This window comes from Oreochromis niloticus, linkage group LG18, assembly GCF_001858045.2.
Source record: "Oreochromis niloticus isolate F11D_XX linkage group LG18, O_niloticus_UMD_NMBU, whole genome shotgun sequence".
Lineage (NCBI taxonomy): Eukaryota > Metazoa > Chordata > Actinopteri > Cichliformes > Cichlidae > Oreochromis > Oreochromis niloticus.
This window is the reverse complement of record NC_031982.2, coordinates 9449516-9463380: the sequence shown is the minus strand read 5'-3', so window position 1 is coordinate 9463380 and position 13865 is coordinate 9449516. Positions and strand designations below refer to the sequence as shown.

The following is a 13865-nucleotide window of genomic DNA, read 5'->3' as shown; positions in this document are numbered from 1 at the left end:
CGAGGAACTTAAAGGAGGACACCCTCTCCACATAGTCACCTTTTATGGAGAGGGGAGGGGGATCAGTTCTTGTTTTGTAGAAGTCCATGACCACTTTGTTTTCTTGGTGTTTAGGGTGAGGTTATTGTAGTTACACTATTCTGACAGTCGCTGGACCTCATCCCTGTAGGCGGTGTCATCATCGTTGGTGATGAGCCCCATCAGAGCGGTGTCGTCTGCAAATTTGATGATGATGTTGCAGGGGTGCGTAGGGGTGCAGTCACTGGTGTAGATGGTGTATAATAGTGGACTCAGAACACATCCCTGTGGTGAGCCAGTGCTGAGTGACAGGGTGGATGATCGCTGGTTGCCAACCTTGACTGATTGTGAACGGTCTGTGAGGAAGTTTCTGATCCATGCACATGTGGAGGGGGGGAAGTCCAAGTTTACCAGCTTGTCTATAAGAATGTCTGGGATGATAGTATTGAAGGCCGAGCTGAAATCAACGAAGAGCATCCTTACTGATGTCCCAGGATTCTCCAGGTGATGCAGAGCGGAGTGGAGAGCAGTGGAAATTGCATCCTCTGTGGACCTATTTGCCTTGTAGGCAAACTGGTGGGGGTCGAAGCTGGGTGGGAGGCAGTCCTTTATGTGTTTTAGGACCAGCTTCTCAAAGCACTTTGCAACCACTTGAGTCAGTGCAACGGGTCTGTAGTCACTGAGGCTACTGATGGTGGTGGACTTGGGGACTGGGACTATTGTTGATGATTTCAGGCAGTGAGGGACAGTGGCATGTGTCAGGGAGAGGTTGAATAGTCTGGTGAACACAGGAGCCAGCTGGTCGGTGCAGGCTTTGAACACTCTACCAGGTATTCCGTCGGGGCCAGCAGCTTTCCTCTGATTTACTGCAGTGATGTAGTAATTTACTCCTATAACAGCAAGTTTAACGCAAAAATAATTAGTTTTGTAACGGAAATTTTTCATTGTGTTTTACTTAAATCTGAACATTTTAATTTATAAAGCCTTTTACTGTATTATATTCAGCTTTTATATTTAAAATTACTTTCGGCTTATCACTTATTCATAAAGGCTTCCATACACATCAAATACCACTATACCATGGAGCCAGCTTTTAAATGTAAATTAAAAATATTATTTTAAAATGTTTTCTTTAATGTCTCCACTGTCACGTTTCTTCTTCTGATAGTGGTTTTATGTTCTTATCCGGGAGAACACAGACACAGAGGCTAAAGGTGATGGTGATGTATGTGACAAAGAAGGTGTGCAGCCAGAGTGAACACCAGTGTCCTGATTGAAGGTGTGGAGATTCTCACTGGTTTGGACCTAAGCTGTCCACCAGAGCTCAGATACAGTTCTGAAGTTTTGCAGGAGATATTATCGAATTGTGGAAAAGCTTTTGGAATAAACTGAAAAATTTTATATGACCACCTTTATTCTTCAACACAGCATGAACTCTCTTAGGGAATGTAATTTATTGAAGTAGTCTTCAGGAATAGTTCTCCAGGCTTCTTGAAGGACATTCAAAGCTGTTCTTTGGATGTTGGCTGCCTTTTGTTCTGTTCTCTGTCAAGACGATCCCACACTGCTTCAGTAATGTTGAGGTCTGGGAGGCCAATCTGTGACTGACTGACTGATAACTTTTGTACTGTGTTTTTTTTCTATTTAGGTATGCTTTTACTGAATTGGCAGTGAGTTTGGAATCAAAGTGAATCAAATGCTTTCCATATGCTGTTGCATGTTGGCTCAAAATCAGATGGTACTTTTTTTTGTTCATAATTATATCAATTTTGACACCAGTGGTTGAATTTCAGCCCCAATTCATGATAGTGCCCCCACTCTGCTTTACAGATGGCTGTGACACTCACGGCTGCATCTGTCCCCTGACTTTCTCTGTACATACTGACATTGATTTGAACTGTAAAATTCAAATTTGAATTCATCACTCTATCAGCCCTGTAGTCACTGATTTTCAGTCCAGTCATTGTGTGATCTGGCATACTTCAGCCTTTTTTCCTTGATTCCTTTCCTTAAGAATGGCTTCTTGACAGCCACCCTTCCACTGAGACCATTTCTGATGAGGCTTCAGTGAACAGTAGGTGGATCAACTGTAGTGCCAGATATATCTGTAGGATCCTGTGTGAAGTCTTTGCTGGATTTTTTGCTATTTCTTAAGGACATGACTTTCAGATACTGTTCATTTGCTGGAGACACTTTTTCAGGCCTGATTCTTCTTTTGTCCTCCACTTGTCCAGTTTCCACAAAAACTTAGGGACACACAACACACTATGCAGAGATAGTTTGCATTTAATAGTCCTTTAGTAAACACCTTGCTGGTGGAAAAATACAACTTTATGTCTGCCAAACTATGTTATCTTTTTTATTTTCTGTTGATTCAGCTAAGGAAATGGGGACAATTTTTTGCAAGATGCTGCTAGTAACAAATTGCATAAAGACACAGTACATATGTACCACTGGAATTCAGTCTTGTTATATTAATTTGCTAAATCAGATAATTATTACAAGGTGTATGTGAAATCTGTTTAACTTTTTCTTTTGTGGGTTCTTCTCTAAATACACAAGAGAAATTAATATGCAAACAAGAAACCCACTTATATTTATAGAAAGAAATCCCCTGTATTTTAAAAAGAAATACCTGTGTCTGTTACAGTAATATTAAAATAACATTTGTGAATGTGTCACAGTTTACACGAGTGCTGTACGTGTAAACTCCCCATAAAACCCCGAGAAACATAGCAGATGTTATGAATAACCTTAAATGTCATAAAGAACAAACGAATTTTACACTTTTTCAACTGAAGCAGGCTATAAAACATCGATTTATAACACGACCCCTCCACTGTTGACATATAAACATGGGAAAGCAATGACAACTCTAACCCAGAACATAGGTTTGATTTAACAAGTGTACCGGTAATAGCAACTGTCTTTCCGTGGAATCAGTGATTTATGCCGGTGATAGTGGCCGTGCGTGCTTCTTCGTTGCTATGAGGAGAGAGCAATCACCTCTTTATCTCGTAGGGCGCATATCTCAAGAGATCCATTATGAAATACTTTGCTAAATCCACGGCAATAAAAACCCTGCAGTTTGGACATAAAAGAGCAATTCTTTCCTTTAACATTTACTAAAATGCAGTCAATCAGCGATCTTTGCAGCGACTTAGATTCCCACACATATCCCAAATTGGCAGATTTACATCCGCTGTTAAAAGCACACAATGATCACCAGCGATAACGCATAGATAATGCATTTACTCAGGAAACACCTGAGGAAGGCTGCGCGATATAAGACCCGATCGGGACGTGTCCTGAGAAACATCAACATGAGATCCCTACCGTTGGTCGTTGTGCTGCTGTGCATGTTGTGTGCGGCGCAGGTTCAGACACAGGAGAGCGCCAACACACTGAAGCTGTGCGGTCGAGCTTTTCTAAGGGCAGTGGTGTTCAACTGCGGAGGATCCAGGTGGAGAAGATTTATGGGAGAAGAGGATACTTTCCCAGAAGGTCAGTATGGACTCACCTCTATTTGCCTTTTTAAATTCATCTAAATTAGAGACTTCTAGTAAACAAATATTTTTACCTTTTTGGCAGTCAACAGAGAGGCAAACCTCCTAAAGTGGACAGATGTGTCAGTGATGGAACGTCAATTGCGGGACCAAAACGCGGCCTTGATGAGAACGTGCTGCCAACAGGGTTGTCAAAAAAGCGACCTGTCCATGCTCTGCTAGAGCAGAGGACCATCTCAAGGAGGTTCTCAGTCTTTCACAGTTACTCCTAATTTGGCATAATCTCTGTTGTACAGAACAATGTAAGGATGACGTGATTTGTGAGTGCAAAAATGTAAGAAAAATAAAATGTAAAAAAAAGCACACTGTGAGGTTTGGTTAAGATTTGTTTTAAATTCCTTTACAACTACTCAAAAACAGAGCACAGAAAGAGAGAGTTCACTCAAAGTAAACAGCGTAAACAGTCGCCACGCCAAACAGAGAACTGTTCTTGAAGGAGTACGAGGCGAAAGTGTCATTAGACGCGTCCCACAGACAGCGGCTGCTGATCTGCATGCTTTGCCCGGTGAGCTGACCGATGTGGACCAAGATGACAATTTTGTATCTGGGGATCATTAGTTCCTTCATGCGGGCTCTTATTACCTGGAAGAAGAGTCAGTCTGAATAATGGAGAAATTTAAACGTGTTTAGAAAGAGTTGGATCTATTTTTCATTTACCTCACACAATGTTTTGGTCATTTTTTGAGACCACTCTACTTCATATTTCTCCTCTTGGAGGTAACTGGTAAGGACGTCCTTCAGTATGTCTGTGGCAGCCTTGGCAGGGAAGCGTTTGTAAGGTCCTGTGGTGCGAAAAAAGCCAGAAAACATTTATTACTAACAAAAATACTTTTGTTAGTAATATATTTGTCTAGTAGTTTTGATGGTGGGGTAAAAACATGATGGATGCATGTGAACAGAAGAAAAATTCATATTTTTGTCGATCTCAATTTATAGCCTACACAAAACAGTAGGCCACTCTTTACCACTGTGAGGCTGAATTTTTACGTTTCTTTTTAAAATGATCAAACAAAATATATTCAGTTTATTTGTCAGTTCTGTGATGCATAGAACCTAAAACTCGACCCCAGTTTTGTAGGCAATTAAAAACCCATTCGTTTGGAGTAAAGTGAATGCTAACTCACCCATCTGGTAGGTGTTCTCCATTGTTGGAGCAAGGCGAGCGTTGTCATCGTGGTGTCCCAGTTCATCAATGTATGACACAGTGCTTATAGAGCTGAAAGACATAATCATGCTGAAAAGAATACCAGGACAGATGCCATGTAGACACACTGGGACTGACCAGCAGTTTCCCCAACCAAACATGCTGCACTGGGAATGCTGTTTTGAAAATCATTCTTAAACTACCAGGAAGCTAAAAAGCTAAAAAGCTAAAAAAAAAAAGAAAAAAAAAAGAAAAAAAAAAGGACACTGGCCCATATTATCTTAATAGTCTACTCACTCCTTAGTCCTGCCAGTTGTGTCTTTGCCTCTCCCGTTAGAAGGCACCTTGACTACCCTCTTCTCTTTCCTTTGCTGTTTTTCTTTATCGGACATCCCCACTTCTCCTTATTTTTGGTTTCTGAATGACCTGAATGTCGCACGTAGACCATAACAAAGTACAAAAAAATACGCTCATAAGTGTGTCATTTGCGTTCAGAGTCACTAGACCGAGTTTGAAAAGTAGAGTTTTAATTACAAAATCGATTACAGATTATAAAATTAGAATACTGAGCCAAATTACCAGTTTCACCACCAAGCCTTGAACCAAGCCGAACCAGTCGTCTGGTATGGCTTGATGTTGTCATGGAAACGGTATGTTAGCCTGTGGGAGGGGTTTCCGGTGAAGGGCTTGTTGAAGTCTCGCGAGGTAGACGATCTAGACAAGCTTGAAAACGAGAGGCTGAGTTCTGTATAGCATTACATTTTGGAGTAGATATAATTTTAAGGCTCACCTTACCTTACGTTAAAGGCAAAGTTGTGTACCCTTTTCATCTCTCATCTTCTTCCCTTTTTAACGTTGTGTTGTTGTAAATTTCCTGTAAAGCACTTTGGGCTCATGTCAGTAAAAAGTACCATTTCTGAATATTTCTTGCTTGATACCCCGCATTTTATTAAAGGAGGCCAATAATTATAATAACAGTTACAGAGGTGGCAACAATATACCTTTTTCACCAACGTTATACTGACATGAAAAACATAAACACAGGAGCTACAAATAATATTATAATATCATATAACACAATAAAAAAATATAATATTCATGCTCTGGCCAGTTTATGCACAGAGCCTTAATTTATGTGATTAGCAACACCTGTGTTTCACGGCAAATAGCTGCTGTGGAAAAAGTATACCCTTGAATGCATCCTTAAAAGAAACATATGTGGGGGAAAAACATTCTTCTAAGATAGGATAAGAGTGTATTAAATACATTTTTAAAAAGAATATGGAATAGAAAGAAATATTAAAAGATAATTAAATCAAATTAAGATAACTATTAAATTAAAAGATAATGATTTGTAAATAACTGGATATGAGTACCTTAAGCTTATTATATATATCTATATCTATATATATTCTTATAATACAGTTTATTTAACTAACTAGGCAGCTCATTCTCTCTTTCATCCTTCATCCTGCTTCATAAACTGTCATCATGTACAGGAATAAGACCATGAGGGGGTAAAAAATTCCCATAATCTCACTAAGGACTGTTTTTGTAGTTGCTTGGGAGTGTTTATTTATATTACATGATGACTGATGATGATGATTTTCGGCGTATTTGACCTCACTATTAAGTTATGACAGATAATAATTTACAGTGTTGCTGAAGCGCCAGGATGTACATTTAATGTTACGGGTTATGTGCCTGTCGGTGTTATATTTTTACATCTTTGAACAAATGAGAAGGAGATAAATGACTCTTATTTCCTCTTCTTTATTACCAAGTAAAACAGGTATTACATTATAATGACTTTTTTTTCATATATTTACTCTCAAAATCTTTGGATGGGAAATTTACATGAAATGTTTGCATATTCTGATCCTAATGCAGTGAAAGAATACATACAGCCAAAAAAGTTGTAGAAAAAATAAACTTACAGAAAACCTCTGGTTTTGGAATATTAGTGTACACTCAAAAATAAGGCAAAGAAAAATATAAGCATATTCAACAGAAGAAAAACATAAGTCGTTCTTACTCAACCAAAAAAAAGCCATGTTTCTTTTTTCTAAGGAACTAAATTTTGCCCGAGTCCAAAGTGTGAGTCAACACATGGAAACGCTCTGTAAAAAAGTGAAACACACACATGTGACATGAAGCAACAATTTGTTTCATGAAGAAAATTGAAGGTGTGCTTTTGTGTGCAAGTCAAACACAGGAGGATGTCAAACACCTATATCGGATGCATGGGATGGGTACGTCATTGAACGCATGCCAGATTTGATTGACAATGAGTTTCTGAAGGTGCATCACCAGCAAAATAGAGAATGGAGGCGCAAGTGAAGGCAAAGGAGTCTCTTCTCAAAGCACACTGATACAACAACACACACATCATGACCTCACTGAAATGGATAAAGTGGTATTGCATTGATAAGACCGGCGATGGACAGGTGCAGATTTCATGCGCCACTGTTTGGAGTTATTCATCAACACCTTTTCTTTTTTTTTCTCTTTGTTTTTTTGTTACAAGAAACCCACGTTAGATGAAGAGAGTGTTGTGTGTCGTTACGCAGAACCAAATGCATTATGAGCGCTGACATCAATAAACCAAGAGACGATCACAGACACGTCCATATGCTCAGAGAAATATTTGAAACATAGCTTTTTATGTACACTTTTTACACTTAAGTCTTTTAAATATTGCTATTAGAAAATGATAAAACATTTATTCGACATGGTGGGAAAAGGGAGAAAATAAAGCAGGGAAATAAATAGTGCTGTCTTTTTGATAGACACTTCTTTTCATTGCTCTGTGATGTCCTCCATCAAAGATTATTGTCAGAGTTATAAGCAGCATCAAAGGCAACTCCTACAATCATCAGCCCTGGTCCCTTTAGATTTCTCTGGAAACTTAAAGGTCCTTTTCCTCAGTGTATGGCACTCTTGCATCTGGCTCTAGACTTTCTAATATAACTTCTGGATAAATTACCCGAGCTGTCCCAGTGAAAGTAGCAGCTTCACACATAAGCATCAGCTCAGTATAATCCAATTCTACCCACAAAACACCACCACAAACTCCACCTGTGTCCTGTAATGTGAGACCTTTGATGTATCTCAACATTGCACTTGCCCTTTAGTGGTAATTCGATGTGTTTGTTGTGCACCAGGTCACACTGCTCTAACTCTCTGCCAACACGACTCGTTAATGGTAAAAATGCTTCCAGTAGTAGTGTTTAAAGGCTGTGTGTGTGAAAGTATGGCGTTATGTATGCGCTTCAGCCCTGAGCACAGTCTTTCCAGCACATCAAGTGTGGTTTGTAAAGAAATTCTTCACTTTCTGACTTTTGCACTCAACAAACTGAGGCCTGATTTTTGACTCTGAAATGACCAAAACTGCAGTTCCTTTAACGTCCACTCGAGGCTGCCTCCAAAAATGAGTCAATCTCCATAAACTAGGAGGTGGGGAAAAAATGACACTGCATATTATTGCAGTATTTTATCAATACATGAACACCAAATATCGATATTTTATGAAATGAATGAAAATACTCTGAATACTACGAACAAAAGCGCTCAGGTCAATCACCATCATCCTGAGATAACGTTAGTTAGTAAACTCACATCGGCTCAAATGTGAATTTGTCTGTGAAGACATCAACAGATATGTGACTTTCACCCAACCGTCTGGTGATTCCCACCTCTAACATTTACAATTCAGTAAAAAAACTTTCCATTTCCAATGACAGTGGTGTCCACAGTGGACTAACTATGCCACTCGTTTTCTGCAAGGCATCACCTCTGTTAATAGGAACTAGACCCGTCGTGCATGTGGGTGTCTTTTTGATCATTCTCGGAGCCATCTGCCAAATGTCCTGCTGTGTTGCACATCATGCCCTAGAAGTCTCTGCTCTATATTACTTAAGTGAACCTAGAGCGAACTTAGCACGCAACCCAGTCATCCAAATATGGCCACTTCTAGCTCCAATAATCCAATCCATAACTTTCCAAACCAAATCAAAATGGTTCATTCAGTCTAAGGAAGGAAAATAAGCATTAAGTTTGGATCTTGGTTAACATGGGCTTATGATGAATAAATGGATCAAGCATACAAATCATAGAGCAAACAGTTTTATTTGCTCTAATTATTCCGCCCTTTATTCTGACGAGTTTCCCTACAAAATTGAATTTATGTGCTAGAAGGAAATGATCATGACCCATGATCAAATTGTTCCCTAAAGTTCCCAGGACTGAGGTGCAAACATAATTCCATGTCAAGAGCACCTTAGGATTCATAGTGCTGATGTTCTTCCAGTGCTGCAGGTCATTTTAAACTGTCACCTTTAATCATAAGACAGATAAAAAGGATGTGACGGTGTCAAAGCTGTCCACACAGAGGAATACATCCTGCTCGGGCAACGATCACGACAGTCACACATGTTGAAAATAAACAAAAACATCTGATTTAAAGGTGGCAGTGCAAATCAGACAGTACCATGTGACTATCACTAATTGGAATACATCTGCAAAGCAAACCTATGTTAAAACGTTTTCCATCTTTTCCACCTCGTTTAAGATTGTTTTGTCATACAACTTATTCCCATCATCTTTAAGAGTGCATTCAAAGTGATAACCCGTGAAACAAGAGGACAATAGAACAAATAAAGCTGGATCACTGTATGAAATCCACAATTATTTTTAAGTTAACAAGAACATAGACTTGGGGTTTCCCTAAACGTTACTCTACATAAGCTCATAAGTGTTCCAAGTGCACAAAACTAATGACTTGTATTTACTTGCATAAACTCAGCAGCAGTCAGTTGACCGAGAATGTCACATTTCACCTCTGTGTGTTGTTATCTGTTACTCTAATAAACTCCAGCCATTAAATCTAATGGCTCCTAAAGATAAATTTTCAAATGCACTAAACATGGGATGATCCATAGTCTTCACAGTCAAAAGCCATTGATTTTCTTGGTTCTGTTCGCAAACAGGTCCTCTAATTATCTGCCAAATATTTCCCTGTGAAACAAAATAAGACATGTCAGATAGTTGGGAAGTGGCCGTGTGCATTTATATTAACAAACCACAGACTGAAGACAGTCAGCCACTGTTTCTGATGCTTAAACTGACCTGCAGCAAATCTCTTCTTGACCAATGATAGCCGGTAGCCAGTCCCGACCAGCTGGATGTCACAGCCTGACAGAGTGCTTCCTTCGCTTGTGAACTGGACTGCCAGCTGGGAGGGTTTACAGGGACCCTCGATCATCTGGAACCGGCCCAGGAGAGCCCCTACTCCTGCCAGACATGTGATATTTGCGTAATGGGACCAAAAGATTTTACTTTTAAAATCCAAAGAAGAAGAAGATGAAGTAGAAATTAAAAATGTTAAATATTATGAACATGGCAAAAATGAATACTTGCCTCCATTCTCAGACCTGTGAGACAAGCTTGGGATTTTCCACTGTATTGTCTGCTGCTCCGGATTCCTTTATGAGGAAAGAAATTCCATGTTACATGTTACTCTCTCACATGTACTCTAAAGAGTAGATATAATAATAATACTATGAATGCAGTTCATATCAATAATACACAGGCAACTGTGCCAATATTTATACACACTTCTATAAATACAGAGTATGAAAATAATATAGCCTGGTTTCTACAAATAGATGGTAAATGGTAGACGGTTGATGCACTAACATACATGTCAGTTTGCTCACTTTACAATACTAGCTTGGCCTTAGCCTCTCAATACGACCACATACTAAGAGTCCTCACCAGGTGGCAGGTGGGATCATGGCCTGTAGTTTGGCAATGCCTCCATCAACAGGAACCAGGAAGTTGATGTCGTGAAGCGGCACCGGGGCAGCCAGAGCCTCCGTGTTGTATTTGTAGTCTATTCTAAGGTCTATGTTGGTGCCATCGCCACGCCAGCTCACTGCCAGGTTTAAAGGAGTGGACTGGATCCCGTCTGCTGAGACCTAAATTGCAAAAACAAAGAAGACAGTGAGATAACTGGATAGATAGAAAAAATATAAAAACACATCTGTGAATATTAACGGATATTATATACCTGATACTTGATCATATCCACATTGTAGTATGTCGCCTGAGGCTTCTGTTCAGCCACTTTCTTTAGATGGCTAATCAAGTTTGGCATATTTACCCAGAACTCCTTTCTGTCTACACTGTCTGTAGTGGAATCACTAAGGGGTGAGAGGAACATCTTTGATTCAGCCAGCATGAAGTAACACTATGAATCTCTTTTGTTTGGACTGTAAAAATGGGCAACTGTCCGCTCCAGTATATGTGTTTGTCTGTAATCTTCATCTTACCAGCACAGCAGCTGTGGATTAGGGAGGACCTGCTCCAGTCGGTTGAAGTTGCTGATGCTAAAAGTGAGGATAGGTTGAGCTGGGTGGCTCGCAAAATGCCTGGTTATGCCAGCGGGGAAGGACAGCACCATCTCCCCAGTGATCTTCACAACACATCTGAGACAGAGAGAGGACTCCAACTAAACAAAAATATAAAGCTCACAGATCCCTCTCAGTATAAAAACCTTGAATACAAAGAACTGTGTACATCTAATTAAGCTTAAAACAACCTAGACCAGTCTGCCTTAGAAACATTCCCCTGTCTGCCATTATTAGCAGTGCAGTGTTTCAGTTTTAGCATAAATCCATGCTGACATGACGTCAGTGCATTTTTAATGTGAGCCTACTTGCTGGGGTCAGCGCCTTTGAAGTAGGCATTGATGGTTTCTGTGAAGGCAGCTGCCACTGGCAGAGTGTCTTGGGGTCCCATGGTGAGTGGACTGGGACCTCTGGAGCACCCTAAAACACACATAAACACAAGTGACACTGCTATAACATCTCCTTATAAAACCGTACTTGGGTTATATCTTACTTACCTGAAGGTGGGTTTCACACACAGAGGGCAGAATATTCAAAAACAATTAAAGCAAAACCAAAGCCTCCATCATGGATCTGGATTCTAAGTAAGTGAGCAGGGGATAGGATGGGGATGGGTGGCAGCACTCTTGTGGACACAGCCAGTAAAGAAACGGGGCAGGTGCGTACAGTGCATGCACTGGTGTCACTACAGCAGCACTGTAGCTCAACTCACCTTCAAAAGCTAAATAAAACCTGCCGTGGTCAAACCATACCAGAGGCTGCGAGGCCTCTGAGTGAGCAGAGACATCAGGAAGAGAGAATCATGGAGAGGGACAAGACTGTGAGGCAAGGACACGATGAGTGACAGACAACATGTGGACTGAGATGCGCAGCTAAGCCGCAGAGACGAGCATGACAGCCATCTTGCTGGTAGCATACCTGTGGTGGACAAGTTGAGGTCCCTTCCTAAAGTTGGGGTGGACGCTGCACTCTGTGAGGTAATGGAGGAGATTGATGAAGAGCTCTCTGCCCGGGCCAGGGGGGCAAAAGGCGGGGGGCTGCTTGAAACTGGCGGACTGAATGGCCGGGTCTGGAGATGTAACACAAGTTATTTTGTTCAGAATGAAAAACATAGTCTCAGGAACAAAAGATAAATGAGGGGGAGAGAGAGGGAGAGGGTAAAAGAAAGGAAAGGGCTTTTCCCACATACCAGGTCTGTGATTGGTTTCCCCGGGGGCAGCTTTGGTCGGGAGGACGGACGAGGAGGAGGAGGCGGAGGGACTGGGCTGCCTCGAGACTGAGGTGTGGTAGGACGAGCTGGAGATGAGGGGCCTGCGGCACATACCAGTGTCTGTGGTTAGCACAGCCTTCAGCTCACAGTGACAAAGATTTTTATTGCCGCACTTCCCTTCTATCAGCGGTGTTTGGAGAGAAACGGGAGTGCATGACTCTGGTTGGTTCTGGCATGAAATAAAATCGCTGTTGAGATTTTTGTAGGTGTTGTTCTGATTCACAGAAAAAAAATCTGTAGGAAGACGTTACCACTTGATCTCTATACTGATAGAAAGCATCCTGTAATTTTCATACTGGTCTGATGTGGGATGCTTGTTGTCTGTATTCACCAGTTGAATGATGGTATATGTTAAACAAGACCATTTAAGCATTTTCAGCAGTCCCCTTTTAAAATATCAACATTATATTTCCTTATATTTCTGGAAAGATAAGACCTGTTATGCACTACAAACAAAACGCTGTGATTTCACAATCACAACACTAGATGTCACTAAAGGTTGACCTGCTCATCTCAGTGATTTTTATTTTGTGGCTGTGCTGGTGGCCTCATCATTCTCACTTTTTTCAAAGCAAACAAAATTAAAGGACACTGCAAAATTTAAATAAAAAACATTAATCGTGCTTGGTGTAACTGAATCTCGAAGAGGCCACCTGTGCGTGTTTGCAGCAACACAAGAGTACTCACTGCTGCCTGAGTAGGGTCCCGGGGAAGACATGATAGACCTGTAGGTAGTTGGAGGAAGAGGAGGTGGCGTGCCCCTGAAGCTTGGCGTCAGCTCTCTGGGGGAACCCACAAAGTCTGGTACATCTTCTCTCAGGTTTACACCTTCTGGAGTCCTCTTACCCCCTGAACCCCCCAGGACCAGCGGAGACGTGACTCCAGCACGAGGGGATCTACGCTCCGCTGGCAGAGGAGGCACAGGGCTGATGGGGGCAGGGGAGGAAGAGTACTCTGCAAACTGCAGCACCTCCTCATCAATAGCATCCTCTTCAGGGCACCCAGGAGGGGAATTAGAGGGGGAGAATTCTGGGGGTAGAGGAGGGGCTGGTTCATCTGGAGGAGGAGGTCCGAGTAGGATGGAGGGAGGCGAGTCTGGCGGAGTGAAAGGAGGAGGAGACCCAGGGGAAAACGGCGGAGGTGAAGGCGGGGGTTCGTTTGGAGGTGGTCCAGGCGAGAGGCAGGGGTGGAGGGGGTGGAAGAAGGTGTGTCTGGCGGGGGAGAGTCCGGTGGCGGAGGTGGAGCTGGTTCATCGGGCGGTGGGGGCCTGTCATCAGTGAAAGTAACCCATCTGGGAGACATGGTGTCCTCACTCGTGGGTCCAAAGACGTCGTCCAGGTCGGGGGCAGGGGAGCCTCGGTAAGAGGCTGGGGAGAGGACATTCAGGTAGATTGGTGCCGAACTGCGAGCCGCCCTCCCATTGGGTAGATCGGCTGCAAAGAGTATATTGGAGAAGT

The 13865-nt window shown here is 41.7% G+C and overlaps 4 protein-coding genes across 6 annotated transcripts in view; 1 reads left to right on the top strand and 3 right to left on the bottom strand.

Moving 5' to 3' along the window:
* The first annotated feature begins 2302 nt into the window (after nucleotides 1-2302).
* Nucleotides 2303-3800, top strand: LOC102077263 (relaxin-3). The gene is made up of 2 exons (XM_005458041.4): nucleotides 2303-3522; nucleotides 3610-3800. Exons 1-2 carry the CDS (start codon nucleotides 3264-3266, stop codon nucleotides 3744-3746), a joined length of 396 nt encoding a protein of 131 aa, XP_005458098.1. The 5' UTR covers nucleotides 2303-3263; the 3' UTR covers nucleotides 3747-3800.
* A 97-nt stretch (nucleotides 3801-3897) lies between these two features.
* On the bottom strand, nucleotides 3898-5426 carry dynlt5 (dynein light chain Tctex-type family member 5). Its single transcript, XM_003453323.3, has 5 exons — nucleotides 5308-5426; nucleotides 5026-5154; nucleotides 4709-4800; nucleotides 4242-4366; nucleotides 3898-4166 (listed from the first exon to the last, which is right to left on the bottom strand). Exons 2-5 carry the CDS (start codon nucleotides 5118-5120, stop codon nucleotides 3963-3965), a joined length of 516 nt encoding a protein of 171 aa, XP_003453371.1. The 5' UTR covers nucleotides 5121-5154; nucleotides 5308-5426; the 3' UTR covers nucleotides 3898-3962.
* Nucleotides 5427-6481: 1055 nt separating this feature from the next.
* LOC100709461 (SH3-containing GRB2-like protein 3-interacting protein 1) lies at nucleotides 6482-13271 on the bottom strand. The gene is made up of 10 exons (XM_025900092.1): nucleotides 13096-13271; nucleotides 12328-12449; nucleotides 12057-12207; nucleotides 11447-11558; nucleotides 11061-11216; nucleotides 10799-10931; nucleotides 10504-10706; nucleotides 10147-10211; nucleotides 9856-10020; nucleotides 6482-9744 (listed from the first exon to the last, which is right to left on the bottom strand). Exons 1-10 carry the CDS (start codon nucleotides 13124-13126, stop codon nucleotides 9722-9724), a joined length of 1161 nt encoding a protein of 386 aa, XP_025755877.1. The 5' UTR covers nucleotides 13127-13271; the 3' UTR covers nucleotides 6482-9721.
* The window catches only part of LOC109195627 (SH3-containing GRB2-like protein 3-interacting protein 1), a 38167-nt gene continuing 37497 nt past the window's right edge, over nucleotides 13196-13865 (bottom strand). For all 3 annotated transcript variants that reach the window (XM_025900089.1, XM_025900090.1, XM_025900091.1), the window contains one exon: nucleotides 13196-13841. In XM_025900089.1, coding sequence (XP_025755874.1) covers nucleotides 13231-13841 — 611 coding nt within the window. In that variant the 3' untranslated portion in view covers nucleotides 13196-13230. The remainder of the gene's footprint in view (nucleotides 13842-13865) is intronic.

Bases quoted from the DNA above. Each gene is read 5' to 3' on its own strand.
- dynlt5 (XM_003453323.3), bottom strand. From the start codon at position 5,120: ATGTCCGATAAAGAAAAACAGCAAAGGAAAGAGAAGAGGGTAGTCAAG. The intron at 4,801-5,025 runs GTGAGTAGACTA...TATGTCTTTCAG, and splicing joins ACAACTGGCAGGACTAAGGA to CTCTATAAGCACTGTGTCAT. The intron at 4,367-4,708 runs GTGAGTTAGCAT...TTCGCACCACAG, and splicing joins GGAGAACACCTACCAGATGG to GACCTTACAAACGCTTCCCT.
- LOC102077263 (XM_005458041.4), top strand. From the start codon at position 3,264: ATGCATTTACTCAGGAAACACCTGAGGAAGGCTGCGCGATATAAGACC. The intron at 3,523-3,609 runs GTCAGTATGGAC...CCTTTTTGGCAG, and splicing joins AGAGGATACTTTCCCAGAAG to TCAACAGAGAGGCAAACCTC.
- LOC100709461 (XM_025900092.1), bottom strand. From the start codon at position 13,126: ATGTCTTCCCCGGGACCCTACTCAGGCAGCA. The intron at 12,208-12,327 runs GTATGTGGGAAA...TTACATCTCCAG, and splicing joins GGAAACCAATCACAGACCTG to ACCCGGCCATTCAGTCCGCC. The intron at 10,021-10,146 runs GCAAGTATTCAT...CATGTCTGGCAG, and splicing joins TCACAGGTCTGAGAATGGAG to GAGTAGGGGCTCTCCTGGGC.